General features: G+C 39.5%; 2 protein-coding genes across 17 annotated transcripts in view; both read left to right on the forward strand.

The window, feature by feature from the left end:
- Positions 1-6,896, forward strand: part of LOC136422342 (tyrosine-protein kinase RYK-like) — a 41,612-nt gene extending 34,716 nt beyond the window's left edge. For all 4 annotated transcript variants that reach the window (XM_066410038.1, XM_066410039.1, XM_066410040.1 and 1 more), the window contains 6 exons: positions 689-889; positions 1,468-1,667; positions 2,158-2,267; positions 2,597-2,756; positions 3,195-3,331; positions 3,898-6,896. In XM_066410038.1, the coding sequence (XP_066266135.1) occupies positions 689-889; positions 1,468-1,667; positions 2,158-2,267; positions 2,597-2,756; positions 3,195-3,331; positions 3,898-4,009 (920 nt within the window). In that variant the 3' untranslated portion in view covers positions 4,010-6,896. The remainder of the gene's footprint in view (positions 1-688; positions 890-1,467; positions 1,668-2,157; positions 2,268-2,596; positions 2,757-3,194; positions 3,332-3,897) is intronic.
- Positions 6,897-7,632: 736 nt separating this feature from the next.
- Positions 7,633-19,163, forward strand: part of LOC136423532 (rho guanine nucleotide exchange factor 7-like) — a 39,931-nt gene continuing 28,400 nt past the window's right edge. For 5 of the 13 annotated variants that reach the window (XM_066411727.1, XM_066411728.1, XM_066411733.1 and 2 more), the window contains exons 1-9: positions 10,678-10,894; positions 12,412-12,519; positions 13,119-13,215; positions 14,823-14,873; positions 15,863-15,981; positions 16,422-16,516; positions 17,085-17,180; positions 17,839-17,961; positions 18,486-18,624. In XM_066411727.1, the coding sequence (XP_066267824.1) occupies positions 10,736-10,894; positions 12,412-12,519; positions 13,119-13,215; positions 14,823-14,873; positions 15,863-15,981; positions 16,422-16,516; positions 17,085-17,180; positions 17,839-17,961; positions 18,486-18,624 (987 nt within the window). In that variant the 5' untranslated portion in view covers positions 10,678-10,735. Of the gene's footprint in view, positions 7,965-10,671; positions 10,895-12,411; positions 12,520-13,118; positions 13,216-14,822; positions 14,874-15,862; positions 15,982-16,421; positions 16,517-17,084; positions 17,181-17,838; positions 17,962-18,485; positions 18,625-19,163 lie in introns of those variants that run through there. The other 8 variants (XM_066411737.1, XM_066411731.1, XM_066411735.1 and 5 more) reach the window with 6 other exon arrangements.

Raw genomic sequence — 19,163 nt, forward strand, 5'->3', positions numbered from 1 at the left:
TGAAAAATGGAGGTTATGTTTTAGGCAGCGTATGTGTGTGTGTGTGTGTGTGTGTGTGTGTTGGTCAACAGGATAACTAGTCAAGAAGGATTGATGGATTGGTTTCATATTTGGTGTGTTGGGTAGAGCTGTGTACCTAAACAAATTTTAGGTACAGGTACAGGTACACAGGTTAAGGTACAGTACCGGACCTGAACCTGTACCTAAACTACTTGTTCGGAAAATACTAGATTTTCAATAAGGACAAAAGCATGTTTGAACTGGTAAAAACATAATATTTGATTGTGCTAGGTATTATTTTTATGAAAACACAGATGAAAATTTGACTCCAGCCATGCAAATGTGTTTTCTGTGCTTTAGAGTGGCTTTAGAGCACTGCCACGGTAATTTCATAGTAATTGTATCTGTCAAAGTGGCCATCCCCTGAGTCAGGTCCAGTACTGATACAGCAGGGTCAGGTATTTTGGACCTGTACCTAATTGATTGTACCTGGTACTGTATGGGTACAGTGTACCGGTACACAGCTCTAGTGTTGGGAGACTTGACAAAAACTAGAAATTGTCAGATTTTTGGCCCCTTGGCAACTTTGGTACTGCATTAGAACTTCCGGTTTTGATATCTTGTGTTCTGGACATGCTATGGTCACGATTTCTGGTTGTTAAAAAACTTTCATATTGATTCCATCCAGCCTACCCCAGCCTGAGAAGATACCCTAACATGACGGAGCCTGTGGCAGACATCCGGTCCCAGCTGTCTGACATCTGTATCCAGCGCAGCGAGGTCACGCTGGGGGAGGTGCTACAGGAGGGCACGTTCGGGAGAATCTATCACGGCATCGTGGTGGGGGAGGACAGGTCCGAACAGGAGGTCTTCATCAAGACGGTTACAGGTGAAGTTTTTGTCTTGTTCAATCAATTCCAACGTCTATGTATGAAAGCAAAAATATGCTGTTCCTCTGTCTACATATCTAAAAAAAAGGTGCAGTTTCTATGTAATTTGTCAAAATGAAAAGCTAGGACCCTTTCTGATAGAGAGGAAAAAGATTGAGAGACAGCAAATGTTAGTTGTTTCCTTGGCCTATCATCAGTTCTCAACTTCGATACAACTGAAGAAAACTGTAACTTCCTACATTTTTTTAATACTGTTTACCCCTGTGTCAGGGACCCCAGCAGCATTGTAATCAAATAATGGATACTACTACTTAAACTCAAGCCTAGTCAGTAGAGTGCTCGCTTTGCATATGGTCATGAGTTCGATCCCCGGCCAGGTCATACCAGAAGCTTTAAAAATGGTACATACTTCTTTCTCTACTTAGTACTCAGCATTTGAGAAAGAGTATGCATGGTAATTGAACACACCACTATCACTGGACTAGCCCCCTGCTGTACAAAGTTGTGTGGCCCAAGGGCTATTGCAACCATCTGGTGTGGAAAGGACTTTTAAACTCAAGTCTTGTTTCTCTCCCAGACCAAGCATCAGAAGAACAGGTGCTCCTCCTGCTGCGTGAGTCCTGCATGTTACGCGGTGTCCACCATCGACATGTACAGACCATCACGCACGCCTGTCTGGACGACGGCCGACCCATGACAGTCTTCCCCTACCTGAACCACGGAAACCTGAAAGTCTTCCTCAAACACTGCAGAGCGTCGGAAACTCACACACATCAGGTACTACTCCAAACTGTCTTGCTGAAAAATTTTGTTTGGTTTGTGGGCATCAAATTGACGATGAGCTGCTATAAATCCATTTAATATTGCGGATGGTAATTTTTGTTTTTTATGTTTTGAAAAGTTGATTCATCTAATATGTTTGCTTTCAAGTTTGCTAGTTTCTGTTCAACTTTAGAAATACCGTTATTTCAAAGGGCACTGTCCTAGGTAGCTACAGAATGTGTAACCAAAAAGGATTATTCTTTATTTTTAACAAAGTCACTCAGTGCAAGGCTGTAGGGGGCCACTCATTGAAGCACTGAACTAATTCTTACTGTAGCAGCATCTCTATTTTGTTTGTTTCATGTTGTTCCTGAGGGTGTCTTCCGAGTTTGCACACTTGCTCCCTTCCACATATAAATAAGAACAAAAAGAAGGTAATGATTTGCTTATAAGACATGTTTCTCATACAGACAACTAATGATTTTTGGTTCCTTCTTGTCCTCAGATCCTGTCCACACAAGACTTGGTGCACCTGGCCATACAGATTGGTAAAGCCATGCAGTACTTGGGCAAACGTGGGGTGGTGCACAGAGACCTGGCCACAAGAAACTGTGTGTAAGTAAATTACTCTACATCATTATACACCATTTCTAGTGCCATCATATGTGAGAAGTATTGTAACAACTGTTGATAGTGGATACAGATGTACATTTTGCTCCTACCCTAGTCACTTGGCAAGTATATTGTAGTGAGGTCACATTAGGTGACAAAAGGTAACCCCATGGATTTCACAATTCAGTCATTAGACACGAGTTCAGATCCATGAAATACAAAAAGTTACATTATTATCATGGTCTGTGTGGAAGACATATATACACATTGTACATGTAAGTGGGTCTCAAATCACATTGTTCGACTAACTGAGCACAACATTCTTGTTGCAGGCTTGATGAAGGGTTAAACGTGAAAGTGACGGACAACGCCTTGGCGCGGGACCTGTTCTCCGGAGACTACCACTGTCTGGGAGACAACGAGAACAGACCCGTCAAATGGCTCGCCATCGAGAGTCTGGTCGACAAACACTTCTCATCAGCGAGTGACGTGGTAAGTATTGCTAACTGGGATACGAGAGTTTTCAGTTTTTCCAGAGTACACTTTATTTTTTGATTGTCAAAAAAAGAAAGAAAGTGATCTCGATCCAGTTTAGCTCACTGCAAAGCTATTCTTCCACTGGTCGTGACAGAGAAGACAGACACTCAGTGTGTACAGTATTTACAGGTTCATTGTACAGGGGAAATTCACCCAGCTCTTTTCGACAAGCACAATGAAAAGTAGACCACAGCTGAATGTCCTCTCTAAAGGACTGCGACCCTTCTCGGTAGCGTGCATGTCGGGTGAGCGACACAGCCGGAATCGAACTCACGGCTTATAGTTCTACTGTACTACACCCGCTACCTACATGTATGCGTTTCCATCAGTAGATAGGATGCAATCACACAACAGACAATGTTATAAATGTTATTGGTTTATTTATCTTTCCAGTGGGCGTTTGGTGTGTTGCTATGGGAACTGATGACCTTGGGACAGACGCCATATTCTGACATTGACCCCTTTGAGATGGCCTCGTACCTGAGGGACGGTTTCAGGGCACCCCAACCCATCAACTGTCCCGATGAGCTGTGAGTTTTTTAAGGATCATCATTATGTTTGTGTGTGTGTGTGTGTGTGCTTGTGTGTGTGCTTGTGTGTGTGCTTGTGTGTGTGCTTGTGTGTGTGCTTGTGTGTGTGCTTGTGTGTGTGTGTGCTTGTGTGTGTGCTTGTGTGTGTGTGTCTCTTTGTGTGTGTGTGTGTGTGTGTGTGTGTGTGTGTGTGTGTGTGTGTGTGTGTGTTGGTGTGCACGCGTGCGTGCGTGTGTGTGCTTGCAGGTTTATTTCCCAACTGGGCTCTATGGATTAACAATTACCTGGTAGCTCGCATGTCCATCAATTTTCATGCTGTCGCAGTGTCTGGCGTGAGGAAAAAACAACAGTGGGCAGTGTGTGCGTATGGGGAACACATGTAACTACCAGGGAAACAGGCCGTCTCCTGAGTCTCCCCTGCAAAAGGAAGATGTCTAATTTCTTTGTTTTCTTACTGTAGGGCATCTAGAAGACACCCTGACGCCCTGCTAGCTTATAGCCTGAGTGTTACGATTGAAGTATCGTTTTATCATCATGTGGTCCTAACATTCTTCCTTTTTTTTCAGGTTTGCAATCATGGCGTGTTGCTGGGCCCTGTCGCCCGAAGAGAGACCAAAGTTCGCCCAGTTGACGGCCTGTCTACAGGAGTTCCACAAGGCACTGGGACTCTACATATAGAGAACATAGGGACAAGCACTTAATATGTACATAACAGTTATGCTGATGAATATAATAATGGTTCTTCAGGGTGAAAGTATCAAAGATATATGTAACATATACAAGTATTGGTTTCAAAAGGGGACAAAAGATACAACTCCCTTGCATGTAATCAAGATATGAAAAAAAATAGTGCAAGGAGTTTTCTTTCTTACCCCTTATTACAATGTTGAAAATGTACCATTGATACAGCTATATTCCAATGTAATGCATGTACATAGCATGGCAGGATATCTTCTGTGTGATGTATATGTACATGTATGCAGAAGAATGATTGTTGTTTTTTTGTGTTTAACTTATGAAACCTCTACCCAGTAGAGTGCTGTATATCCTCGAATAACTAAATCCAATTGCCAAAATGTGACCGGATTTGTGAACGAGATTATCTTACTGTGGCATGTTGGTGACCTCCCTGCGAACTGAATTGGATTTGTGTTTCTTTTGATAATGGGAATATCATGAAAAACTAACAAGTATGACCAAAACACACAAAACGTAAAAGATTCCTTTTTTATTGATGAAATTTTCATGAGTTTTCTGTCAAGTCGCTTGGCCGCAGTGAGGTGGCCAACTAGTGAAATACCTGTTTATACTGCAAACATGACAATAAAGTTGCAGTTACAAAAGCTTCAGCTTATTTTGCAATGTTGTAACAATGAACTTGTACTTGCATTTGTGCTGTAATATGTAATACGTAAATGTGCCTTTGAAAATTCAATCATGTCTGCACTGAATGAACTTTTTATAATTCCAAAATCATCATTACATTTTAGAAGAACTCACAAATGTATGTGTTGATGAAAGTCGGCTCTCAAAAGTCTGTTGGACAAATACTCAAAGCCAAAGCATACATAGAACAGATTCGGTATTTGTGGATGTCAATGCTTGTTTCTGAAATTCAAGACGTATGTGGTGTATGTCTAGTCTAAAAGAAGCAACACTTTGAGTCCAAATTGTCATTGAAAATGGAAGAAGTACTTGCAATAACATCCTAGAGACTGGCCACTTTCTTTGATCGTAGGATGATTTTAGACAATTTGAAGTCATAACAACTGCTCTCAAAAACTGTTTGGATACTAGTACTAGTATTTGTAAAAGCTTGTGGAAATGTGATATGGTAAAATGTAAATAGTGATCTTGTATATATACTTTATGTGAATAGAATTTTGCAAGTATTTGTGAGTGTATCTGAGCTTGTGAGTGTGTGTTTGTGTGTGTGTGTGTACAAGTTTGTGTGTATGTAGGTACGTTTGTGTGTGTGTGTGTGTGTGTGTGTGTGTGTAAGTTTGTGTGTACAGTATATGTGTTATACAAACATGTGTATTTAATACAGTGTGAATGTACAGTACGTTATGACAATCTCTAACAATGTGATGTCAATCTGTATCATTATTACATGATATTTAGCGTGAAACAAAAATGTTTTTTATTGTTACACCTCAGTATGCTCATGCACATAACATCAAACTTTCACTGTGTAATCCCTATTTTTCAGTTAAGACATCTTAGCGATTTATTTGGTTATCAAATATAACATTATAAATTGTCAATCTTTCATTAAGCCAAGTTCATACCCTTCTCATCATAATTTGTATTGCTTGGTTTCAATCAGTATTCAGTTTGTGAATTTGTTGCCAAATGAAAAAGAAGTTGTTACGTCAGCTTTTTAGAATTTGAATATGACAGTTATTTCTGTTTGAAAGAAGACATATCCATGACTGTACTGTACTTAAAATCATTTCTATCAAGGACATTATGTAATGCCCTTGCTTGTATATAAGATAGCCTCAAACCATAGCCACGGCTTAGTGGGCACCTTAATGCTCTTTTCCTAAGGTGGATAGGTTCCAGGCTATGTTAGAAGACAATATGTTTAAGTTTGACAAATCAAAACTGCTGTGGTTGCACTATATGTGTGCCTTGTGGCAATTGTAGAGGATTTTGTATATTTTATTATATTGATATCTGCACTGAGTTATATGCCAGAATATATTCTATATTGACAATCTGTATATCACTCTAAGAAGCAGAATTCCACAATCAGTTTTTGAACGCTTTTTCGTGTGTATGTTTACTAAGATGTTTGAGAAATACATCAAATGAATTTCTTATATACAGATTTACCCTTGTTTACCAGACTTGCAAACATGTTTCAACATTTTCTCACTGTGATCACATAATACATCTAAATCTAACACTTCAAGATGATGTGCACTATACATTGTATGCTAACAGTATTTAACTAGTAATACTTTTGTTGATACACCGTGAACTGTTATCTACTAGTCTCTCTGGCTCACTGGCTCACTACTAGTAACTCAAAAGTAAAGCAGGTATTTCACTGGACTGTGGCACGTTGTGGCTGCATCCTAAATTGGATTTATGTTTAACCTTGACTTTATCATGCAAAATGTAAAAGTATGGCTAAAAAGACAACATACAAAGCGTAAAAAGATTTTTTTTTATTGACAAAATTTGTTGGGTGTCAAATCACTTGGCTGCAGTGAGGTTGCCAATGTGCCACAGCTTGAGTGAGATATTGCTTAAAACCCTCAACAAAAAGAGAGGCATACACGTGAATAAGAATTGAATTATGTTCTCTACCAGCTCATATTTTAGATATTTTGTGTTGTATACTTGTTGCACCCAAAGTCTACACATAACATTACTACTAGTATATTTGCCTCAGTCACTACTATAACATATACATTTGACATGTATGTACAGAATCTCTCTATTTTTCTACACTCCCTGTTCCGTACTGGGTTGTCTGACCATTGTTGCATCCATACATCAACAGCCATGATAGTTTCTGTTTTCTGTGTATAATAAAACATTCTGATGGTGATTTTATGGTGCCTGACTTGTTACTTTTGTTACGGCTTGTTCATATAGGTACAAGAGTCAATCATATTTTAGGAGATAATTTTTAAACTACTGTATGCAAATTGATGAATCTTTGAAGAGCAATCTAATAGATCTTTGAATCTACTAACTAGCTTAAATAGCAGGTAAACCCTTCATGTTAATACATACATAAACTTGCACATACAACTTTCTAGGCTTAATTTGTTTGTATTGACTATCATGTGTTCATTGTTAAAACAGACCTTGAAAGTACATGTACCAGTATTTTAGTCAGATCTAGATGATCAGCATTGAATCGATTCATACCATAAACAATTAATTTGCAACTGAAAAATATCCAGAAAACAGTTAATCTTTCAAAGTAAACGTCTTTCTATTATTGTTGAAAAATACGAAACAGGCAAAATGACATTTTTTATCGTCATAGTATTAGCATAATACATACATGTATTTCACCTGTCCTCCATCAGTGGGCTGCTGTATCCGTATACTGCAGTTTATTTAAATCCTGCTAGATGTCGCTCGTGTACTGCAAGTAGAATTTGTTGATTCCGATGGTGTGTGTCTATCTGGGTCACAGGTTTACCAAAAGGTATCATATTTATCCATCACGATGTTTATAAGATGATATTACTTATATCATATTTTACGCACGTGAAATTCAGTATTGCGTTTCATCCAGAAGTGCCTGTCTATCTCCGAGGGGTGCGTCCGCTTCCGGGAATAGCCAATCCCATCAAAACATGCGGGTATTACCCCTGGGCATTTTAGCGATCAAGGAAGTGGATATTTTGGTGCATTCCTCTTGTAAAAAACGAGTTCTAGTTTGATATTTTGCAACCCCGAGACCACCAGAAGGTTGTCTACGTCTTGCTGAAGGTGTTGTTTGTCGAAGAATGTGGAGTAGAGGAGGGAGAAGGAGAGATTCCGTACGAAGAAGCGAGTCGCCGAGAATTTTGACAGAACTGAACACTAGAAAACCTACTACCATTTTGTCGGAAGGTGCGACGAGTTTCCCCCCGGTTCTGCTCATGTTCTAACCTCTGTGGTAAGTTTGCACGCTTATCAACCTTACTAAATATAGTAGCATGACTTCTAACTTGGTACACGGTGAGTGGGTTGTTTATTTTTGTTTCAATGGATCCCAAAATATCAGGGTGTTGGTTTGTGTGTGCCGGGGTCGGGCGCCATTTTGGAATAAACGCCCCTCCCCTTACCAGGACAAAACCTCTGTTCCTGTTCCCCTTAAGATAAAACAAAGAGTCACGACTCAACAGTTAAACTAAAGGCGTGGTCTAGAATATTTATACTTTATGTTGATGTACGATGTAGGGAGTTTTTAGGGATTGATCGAGAGAATCAGGGGGGGGGGCGGAAAAATTCCTGTGGCAATCCTTTGTTTGCCATATATGGAGAGGTTGGAATGCGGCAGGTTTTTACTTCCGGTTTGTGCACCTGACTGGGGGTGACCTCCACAGGGCTGCAATAACATAAGATCTTATTCGCCAATTAGGCTGTTCCGTCGGAATCAATGTTAAAGTTCGCAACTTTATGACTGCGAATCCAATAAACAAACAGTTGTTCTGGAGACGTTTTGCTTTCTGTTGTAAGCACACATGTTCGCCATGCAATGAAAAAGATGTCACCCAAATCCAATGATACAACGATATTTAGCGCATTTCAAACTGCAAGTAGCCACTGTCCGCATGAGGTCGCTGTTGTACCGCCAGCGCCTGACCGCAGCACTAATGACAAAAAGCGCACATGTCCGAACTATCGCTCGGATGACGAAACTTTCCTATCCTGTCAGTAATAAACATGCCTTCATGTCAAATACTTTTTATCTCAGGTGGGGCTGATGAAAGGCAATTTATGATCCACTTAAACAACGCTTTTTGTGCCCAGTTATTATTCAGGCCGGAATCTTATAGAATATATACTTGGAGTAATACAGGAACAAGAACATAAGGTCTCATTCACGAGTTTCTGCTTCCCATGTGAGTGATTGCGGTGATGTCACAGTCACGTAGTGGTAGGCCAATATCAGGTGGAATGCAAAGGATTAATTTGCATGTTAATTCATAATTTGATTGGCTAATTTCAATGTTAATTAGTAATGTAATCTGCTGACTACTAGGCTAGGCACCAGTCGCAGAATACCCCAAATGTAAACGAAAATAACTGTCGCTTGTACGTACTATTTCAGTATTTAACTACATTACCTCTAGTGGACGTGTTCTTAATGAACCTACAGGAAATATTGTGTATTGATGATATCATTCATTCTACGTTGAGTACATTACCTTTAATTGTGTAAAAAGATTGCCAACAACCATCCAGTCGTTTTCTATGGCAATTACAAACTGCAGTTAGTCTCCTGTGGGAAGCACTTTTCTGCTATTTCTCAGTGGTATGCAAATTTAAAGAAGAAGAAGAGGAAGTCATCCTCTTTCAAGGTGAAGTGTAATGCCTTTTTCTATTGGCTGATTATGTTGCTTGCCATACCTGCATATGTAATCTTGGCAGGGTTTTGAAATTCAATTTCAAGAAGTTCATGAGGCGGAAATTTATGATATTGCCGGGCGAAGCCATGATCATGTAAAGAAACGCTACGCAAAAAAAAACACCCTCCCTTCTTCAATCACATAGTTTAATTGTCCTCGAGCTAGAGCCTTGGCATTAAAAGTTGTCAAAGAACCTGCCTCAATTCTGCTAAATTTCTACTCAAAAGGACCTTGAGCCTACATTTTCACATGTTTGTGGGGTTTCATCCGTCGGAAATCTGGAACTTTGCCGGGCGAAGCGATATAAATGCTAGACAGAAAACACGACCCCCTCCCAAACTCATGTATTTTTGCAAGACCATGTTGGCATCGTCCAAATTAGGGCCATCAGGCATGACCGCAAAAATTCTGCTATATTTCTACCTACGTAGCTACAAGGACCTGAGCCTGAAATATGAACTTTTTGGGGGGACTTTTTCTCGACTTGGGCTAAAATTATCCGGGGAAACTACAGTACAAGAACAACTTAGTACAAGCGCACGGTGTAAACATATACGATGCTCTGTATCAGTGTAGCTCACATTCAGCAGCCTGTCAGGAACTTTGGAAAATGAACAGAAATTTACAATTTTACCGGCCGATATCGAGTCCAAGTGTCCATAACAATAATGTATAATCTTGCATATATATCGGCGAATTTCACTGAGGAAAAATGACCCAACGCTGCTTTCTATTGGGACTCATTGTTTAGCACTGAGCTCATAGATTTCTTACCGCTCGGCAGTAGCAAATCATGTGCGCTCGTGACAGATTAAAAATGTAACCGTAGTTCGGAAAGTGGTCTATTCAATTTTGCCATGAGCTGCTGATATCAAAACACTATCTTCTACAGCATAAACTGCATGAAGCAAACTTGAGCTGAGTGACACAGATATTAAGAATACCTCGGCTATGTTGTTACAGTGTATTATGTCAGGTCACAGTCATGTAAGTTGAGGAGAACCATATATAGCAAACAGACGTGAACTTTCGAGGCCTCGGGGGCTGGGGCCGACCTCGGTATGGCTGTAGACTGCCACCGAGGGATGAGTAAACGGCTATCAATTGTCGCCGATCTGTGGCGTCTGACATTGTTGTGGGATCTCGGCTGCCCCAGGTCTGGTACCGACGAACCACTTGATATGAAGACCTTAAAATAAAACTGTCCGAGCTTCTGCCAACGCTACGCACACACGGGCTTGGACGCGGCTACACCATGGCAGACAGAGTTGTGTCGCGATGATTTTCTCGTTGTACACGGAAACAGATCACGACAATGTTGCTGGACAACGTCGTGAGTCTACGGAGATCCCTGGTCGGGGTCACCAGTAGGGTAATTGCGGGGTTGTCTGTTTTATGTCGTCAGTTGAAGTTGCAGGTTCGACAGAAAGCGAGCACGGTTGAGGCTACTGCTGGCAGTCATGTGATGCAGCATGTAGGTCCATCTCAAGGATTTGTTTTCCTCAATTTCATTTATGTTTTCATTTCATAATGATATTATGAATCTTCCATACAAATGTTTCTGTACAAATGGAATTTTAAAACAAATTGATTTTCGCTAGTTCCAAGCCTTAGGCAATATTTTCTACATAGAAAGAAATACAACCTACGAACATAGTGGCAGAAGACAAGTATTCTGTCTGTGGTTCAAAGATGATAGTTTTATTTTGTTAGATGTTTTGTTAGATGCATACAAGTGTTTCTGTGCAAACAAAATTTTAAAACATGCTGATTTGGGATACATGTAGTTGAAACTTAAAAGCCTCAGGCAAAACTTCCTAAATAGAAAGAAATACAAGCTATAAACATAATGGCAGACGTATTTTGTCTGTGGTTCAAAGATTATTGTTTTATTCTGTTGGATATTTTGTTTTTCCTTTTTAACAATGCTGTTAACCATAGTGTATGGAACAAAATTTTGTTTTTGGTACTGTTCTTCAAATGTTAAATGTTTGAATTAAAGATGACATCATCTTTATGGTATGCAAAAAGATGATTCAGTTTGTCATATTCTTTGTTCTAGCCAAAGTATATTATAGACAGTAAATGTACATCTCTAGCATGAAATATGAACCACGTAGTATCTATTTCGTAAAGCATATGTTTTGATAAAACATATTTTGGGTGTCCATGTCTTTAAATAGACCCCCTAACTCCAGGATATGTTTGTATAAAAGACAGGTGGAGGGTATAGTGTCCTGTTAATAAGGCCATGGAAATCTCTTGTCTGTCATTTTCCAATCTTAACCTTCTGGGTGCTAAGGTAGTCTTTTGCACCAAGTTTGCATGAGTTGTGGGGTTAAACAGCAGAGGGAAGGTTGTGTATGACATTGTCATAAGAGAGGAACAAGGAAGGAAGTTTTGGAAGAGTTGTTGTCTGAAAATTTCAGTGTGTTTTTTTAAATGTTTGACGATTCATCTAACACAGTATTGTATTCATTTATAAAATAAAAGAATACAATGCTGTCTTAGATGAACCTAAATTATATTGTTACAATTTCAAATGTATTCTACAATTTCCAGGTTGCAGTTAGGTTTCATGAGTTCAGCTTCAACTAGAGGCCTTTTCATTGATCGTGTTTGTTTGAACCTTTGTCAGAAGGTTATATTTTCGGTTTCGCTACGGTGGAGTGTAAACAACATATCTCAAGAAGCTGTTGATGGATATTCATGGTTTTTGGTAGGTGGGCCGGTATTAGGGAGACAAAGGTCAAGTTCAGGAATGGGCCATCTGGTGGATTCCTACATTACTGCAGCGGACATTTTATTTAGATATTTGTAAATCATTGTATTCTGTGGGGACGTTATCTCTGGTTGAAAGATAATTGATGAATCGTCACTATGAACCAAGGAAAAGGACACCACTCAGTACAAAGCCAGAGTCTTGAATTATTTATTCCCCTACTGACTGACATTAATGGCGTCGTTAATGGGAACGTTTTATTTTTTCAGACGATGGCGGACGGAAGACAGATGATCGTGAAGGCGAGGTACGCCTTTCAGGGGACGGACGAGGATGAACTGTCCTTCAAGAAAGGCGACATCATTACCATAACACAGGTCAGTTCTCTTCTATATATATAAGATAAGCTTGTATCAAGAAGTTTAATGAACAGGGATGGTATTGACTAAACCATAGCCAGAAATTCTATTTTTGTATGTCTTCTGGGCTTTAAAAGAACATGAAGTTATAACATTGTGGACCCCCTAGCATTGTTCTTTTGAACTGCTGGTGTGTTTTTGTTGGAGAGTCCATAAACAGTTGCTGTTATTCAATAAGGGGTCATCATTACTGTTACTGTACACAAGTCAGTTGTTAAAATTGTTATGAATTAAAGAGCACTGCTCATCAAATTTTCAGCCATTTCTACAGCCTTCTTCAGGTCTTAAGAATTTAACATTGCTCCTTTTTCAAGACCTTTCCTTAGACTTGCTTTAGAAAGAAATGAATGAACAAAGGACTTACGACAATACAGAACTTGTATTTCATCCTTCTCCAGGAAAATTGACTTTCATATGTGACATGTAAATTGAAACCGGCAGTTGGTATCATAACTAAGAACATGTCACACATAAGATTTCCCTCTAGCATATAGCAGGTTGTTTTTGTTTGTTAAAAATCAAGTGCTAAAAGTGTTGTATGTTTTTTTTCTCCCCAGGTTGTTGAAGGTGGATGGTGGGAAGGTGTACTGAACGGACGTGTGGGCTGGTTCCCAAGTAACTATGTGAAGGAGGTCAAAAATGTCCCAGGGGTTGGTAAGTACACAACTTTAGTAACATGTTCAAATTCTTCAGACAAGTACATTGAAAATTGGCATCATTTGCATAATTTATGATGAAATGTAAACTTGATATTCTGCCAAAGAAAAGGACTTTCACACATACAATAGTGTAAATGCAGAAATGTTCGCGGGGGTTTTACGTTCGCGATTTTCGTGGTGAACACTTTACACGGCGAACTTAGAACCACCGCGAGAAGCCGTTCCATTGTCTGACTGTAGTGTTACTATTGTTTCAAACGCAAACTCAAAACCACTGCAAACTCTCCATTTTCTCCCTACTGTGAAATTTAATCCCCACAAACATTTGTGTATTTACAGTATATATAATTTTTGTAGAAAAGACCATCATTAAAATAAGCTGTGCTAATTACAGCTTTATTTGTATCATCAATGAGACAAGATAAAACAAGTAATCTACAAAGGCTCAAAATATTTCATGGGGGTATGAGGTCTTCGAACTCTTTTTTTCTGTCCTACTACAATTTACCATCATTGGTACTTATTTGTATTGAAGCTCCAATGTGATGTTTTTACTATGAATTATTTATTTGGCAATATGGTTGTTAAGTATGTCATCAATATCCATCTATACGTCATTAATCGACCCATACGCTTTCTCACATATCAGTATTCTATTCAGTCCTCAAAATTGTAGTCTTCCTTTTCTGGTTAGGCCATGCTGACTTGATTATATGGGACTTGATTATCCTATTACGCACATCAAGTTTTGTCCATCTCCAAAAAAAGTTTTTCCGACCATACTGTATATCTTACAAAGAAGCTGCAAAATGAGTAAACATTTGCCAGGGCTAGAAATAGTGGATGCATGTGCACTTTTGAACAGCCAAAATTGGAGCAGTGCACCTAATTTTTGACTGTGGGTGCACCAGTGCACCTAGATATGTTTGCATGCTATATGGTAAAGGTACTATTGTACTTTTGAACACTAGTATACAGAATATTCTTGAAATGTAGCTATCAGAAAAAGTGATATAACCTTCCGTTGTACTATATTTGATGCTATGTGTTTGAAATTTTGAAGTTAGCTATAGAATTACAGATTAAAGTTCTTAAGGGAGGCAGTAGCGTTAAACTTTGTAATGATATTTTGCTGACTTTCAATTTTATTTCATGTGGCGCACCCAAAATTCTTTCTGTGCACCTTTTTTTGGGTTGGTTGCACCAATGCACCTATTTCCAAAAATAAATTTTGAGCCCTGCATGCTGTTCGGTGAAGAAAAAAATTGCAGAACAGATACTAATGTCACACAATGCCTCTTTTCCTATTGTAAAAAGTACTGATTTTGTTGTAAACTTACTCCTTAAAACATTGTATTTCTTGCCTTAAATTGCCTAAATTCTGTCCTTTCTTTTATTGTGTGAATGGAGCTAGATCTAGACCTGTCACTAGTATAGTGTAGATAGTATACTACTGTTAAACATCTTTTCCTTATGAACTTTTAATACTTAGCTAGGGTAGCCCTTTAAAACTTAGCAGTACTGTACCTACTTTACAACATTAACCTCCTTTTCCTGCTCTCTCCTTCCCTCTCTCTTTCCTCCTCGCTGCCATGACGACAGTCCCCCACCACGGAGACGTCAGGATACGCTCTGGGGACCAACAGAAACTTAGTAAGGCTCCGCCCGCCTTCCCAGCATGCTTTGTACTCTGCATGTTCCAACACACAAAGACTATTGTTTTTGTTATAAAAAATGATCTTCATAGACCCTAAATTTCATGAACTTAATATGATGAAGAAAATATTATTAGTTTGTGCTCTTATATGTTGCTCAGTCAGCGCCTTTCAGGTAAATTGATTATTAGGACAAATACTAAGATGAAGGATAAAATTTTAATTCAATCTATATTTAACAGGATTACAATATGAAAATATCAGTGATAAAAGATCTGAAATGTCTGATATTGTCATATTGTGATGCAGTATATGTATATAGATTGAATTAAAATTCTATTCTTCAATTTCCTGAATGACAATATTCACAAACGTACTCAATAAGATGGATACAAATTTGTGAAAGAAATTGGTGAAGAGTATTCCTTTTTCGTGTGTCTTTTACCTAAAAGATGGGAGGTGCAACAACAATTTTACTTTCAGTCAGTATGTCAGGACAAGGTTTTGAAGGGTTAAAGGTTAGAGAAAGTAATGAAAAAAGAATTTTTACCTTATACTTTCAGACTTAAGGGCATGTACATGTTGGCACCAAGTTGGCACAAACATTTACATGTACCTACTTTTACATGGCATCATGTAACACAAGAGTTTGTGTTGGTATGGAGTTAAGTAACATTAAGTAACATATGTGAGATTAGAAGGTTGATAATGGCATACCTTTAGACGCTTAACATTCTATTACAGCTACAAGTACAGTATTAAATCTGCATTCTTCTACTCTTTGCCTGTCAATAAGGAATTTCTTGTCATATTTCATACATTGTTCCAACACATATTTGCACATTTTCCTCTGGCTTTTCTGTTTATACACTATAGATAAGGGGCACACAAATAAATTAGCAAAGGAAAATACATATTTTACATTTTTTGTGAAGGTAACTGGCGAGAAGAAATTTGAAGGATTGTAAATTTCTTCTTTGTCTCCAGTTGATGTTGGACCACTGTCCCCCACACCAAAGAGCCCCCCAGCAGGTAGCGGGAGAACTGCAGAGCAGATCACCGTGCCAGCCAAGACTGCAGAGAGTGCCAGGATGTACCACAACTTGGTAAGTTTGGCTTCAACTACAGCATGTCTTTGGCAGACAGGAATATTAAGATTTTTCCACTACAAAATTAAAAAAAAAAAACCTTTTCCATGCTTTTTCACAATTGGAAAAAGGGGCCCCACTGGGTAGTTAACAGGCTTTTTTCTTGCACTATTGGACGTTGGACATCCTGCGGCTACCGGGCTATTTTTGGGCATGGCCAGACCCCTGAATTTTGTAAACTTAGAGTTAAAATCAGCCTGGGACCTGGTAACAAATAGACGCTGTAAGCTAATTGTGGGGGCACCGAGAGGTATTCCCTGGTCTCCAGCAATCTACAGGAACAAATTTGTCACAAAGATCCCAAAATGAACAAATAATTGTGCCAGTGTAGATTGATTTTTAAGGGAGAGATTTGTAAAACATTTGAATCTTAACGAACGCTGTCTTGTTTCTTACAGGTCCTACAGAACATCCTGGAGACAGAGAAGGCTCACACTGATGAGATGCACACTTTCCTGGTCACATACTTAAAACCACTACAGAACGCTGGAATGTAAGTTGTTCATTCAATAGAAAAACATCTCCCCTTGTCAGAAATACTTGTTTTACCTCAACCAAATTATATGAAAAACTCTCATGATAAATGTTGAACTTCCAGCTGTTGACTGTAAATCTCAGTCATATCCAAACTTCTGTAACTCTTGTTTCTTTCACTGTAACTTAATGTTCACGGTTTTCACAGTCACTTCTGTACCGTGAACTTATCATCATCGTGAAAAAACCTACACCTTTCGCCCCCCTCCTCATCTCTCCACTACATTTAGTTTAATATGATACCTACTACTCCTCATCCTTCCCCAAAAGATCACCGACTTTTTTGTGCATTTGCCGCCACCGTGAAGTTAAAGTTCACTGAAAAAGTCAATTTTCCTTACACCGTGAACTTTTGCTACCATGAAGATAAAGTGAATTACAGTACTTAACCTTTGAAAGACTAAGTTGTGTTGTCTGTTCTGTGTTCCCCAGCCTGTCGAACCCTGAGTGCATGATGCTGTGTGGTAACCTGGAGGATGTAGTATTTAACCATTGTAAGACTAAGTTGTCTGTTCTGTATTTCCCAGCCTGTCGAACCCTGAGTGCATGATGCTGTGTGGTAACCTGGAGGACGTAGTCAACATGCAGCAGGCCCTGCTTAAAAACCTGGAGGACTGTGCAAAGTAAGACACTTTATTCTGTAAAGTATCAAGCATTAATGGGGGTTAAGATTTGGGTGTATTAGAGCATTGTAAAAAGGTAAAGCAGTCATCCTCAATGGAGGTGAAGCATGATGCCTTTTAAAGTAGCTTAAGTGGTAAGTGCAATGCGTTTTAGGCCAAGCACACCGGGTCAACCCTACTCTTCTTGATAAGTTGGTTGGGTTCTTTTACGTGCAGAGGTTTGACGCTTGAGGCTAACGCCTGAAGCTCCCTCATACACGGGGCCGCCGACTTTACGTCACCATCTAAAATGACAAATGCATTCCCTTACAACATTTCCGAGCTGGGGACAACCCTAGAATCGAACTCTGGCCCACAAATCCATGGAACTTGATCTAGATGGCCAAGCAGCAGGGTTGCATTACTGCTTGCACCACAGGGTCATGCACATTAGAGCATTACACTGTATGACAGATTGTTATTTCAATGAATACATTTTCCAGACATTCTTTCTGACCTCCTTTGATTTTGAATGGATGTTTGTGATTTATATCTGTGTCAATCATAAAAAAACAGTGTTTCTTGTTACAAATGGTTTCCTCAAAGATATGGTGATCATTCTGTTGTGCACATGAGGACTGATGTATTGTTGTCTGTGTGTACCCCCCTCCCCCTCCAGGCTTCCCGGTCCACAGCAGAGAGTAGGAGGGTGTTTCCTGAAGGTGGCAGGCCAGATGAGGGCGTTGTACCAGGGCTACTGCGCCAACCACCCCAAGGCTGTGTCTGTATTAGCGAAAAACAAGTCAGTACAACTGTTACTATCTAGACCCAATCCTACTGTTGCTGAGACCATTATGTGTTTACCAATTTCTGATTGTAATGTATCCAGGCCGGCCTAAGTTGTACTGGTGTACATGTATATTCATGTCCATGTATCTTGAAAAGATTTGCATTTTCTACCAAAAGATAAGAACTAGAAATTACCTTTTTTCGTCTGATATTGCAGCGAGGAACTGTCGTGAATAGATTTTTGAACAAGAGCACATCTTAGAAACATAATTACCGATCATTAAAGATGGAGGTATAGTTTTTGGCCTGTGTGTCTGTGTGTGTGTCTGTCTGTGTTTTTTTCCGGATTTTGTAGTCAGCATAACTCAAGAACCTCTTGATGGATTATGATGATATTTGGTATGTGGTTAGGTCTTTTGAAGACAATAGTCAAGATCAATTTTGGGCCCCCTGGTATGTGCCCTTGTTGACTTTGTGCATGATATAAAGAAGTTTTGTTTTTGTCAAAACTTAAGTGATGTTTTTCTGATGTTGTAGTGAGGAACTGAACAGATTCATGGAGAGTCAGGGTGCGCCCAGCCCCGGTCTGATGACACTGACCACTGGCCTGAGTCAGCCCTTCCGCCGACTGGACAAGTACCCCACGCTCCTCAAGGAACTGGACAGACACCTCGAGGTACGTCTTGACCGTCTTAAGATTTCTGTGTAGAATCTTAGTTTTACATGAAACATGCTAAAGGTAAGGTAAAGCAATGGAACGTCAGACTGAGGACGAAGCATAACGCTTTTTGGTTAGCTAGTAGTGCAATGCGGCTTTGCTACGGCTGGCGTTTTCAACAAAGCACTGGGTCACCCCTACTCTTCTCAATAAGTGTGTTGGGTTCTTTTCCATGCAGAGGTTTTACTCTTGAGAAAATTACTGCAGTCAAATTACAAGTGACCACCTGTACATAAAGACCACATGTCCAATGTGACCACTTTTTGGTGGTCCTGATGTAGAGGAGGTCACTTGTACAGGTTTGACTGTAATGATTTTCTACAAGTCATCTATAGGCTGCTCAGGGTTAAGACATTAACTTGCCCCTTGACTTGGTCCAATTTTTCCCGTTGACACAAGCATTAAGAATCCTGTCCATAGTGACTGCCTGTCCACATAGACCAGATTTTATCGGGTCCCTGAGTGGTCTTCTTAGGCAAGTTTGACTGTACTGTCAA

This window comes from Branchiostoma lanceolatum, chromosome 17, assembly GCF_035083965.1.
Source record: "Branchiostoma lanceolatum isolate klBraLanc5 chromosome 17, klBraLanc5.hap2, whole genome shotgun sequence".
Taxonomy (NCBI): domain Eukaryota; kingdom Metazoa; phylum Chordata; class Leptocardii; order Amphioxiformes; family Branchiostomatidae; genus Branchiostoma; species Branchiostoma lanceolatum.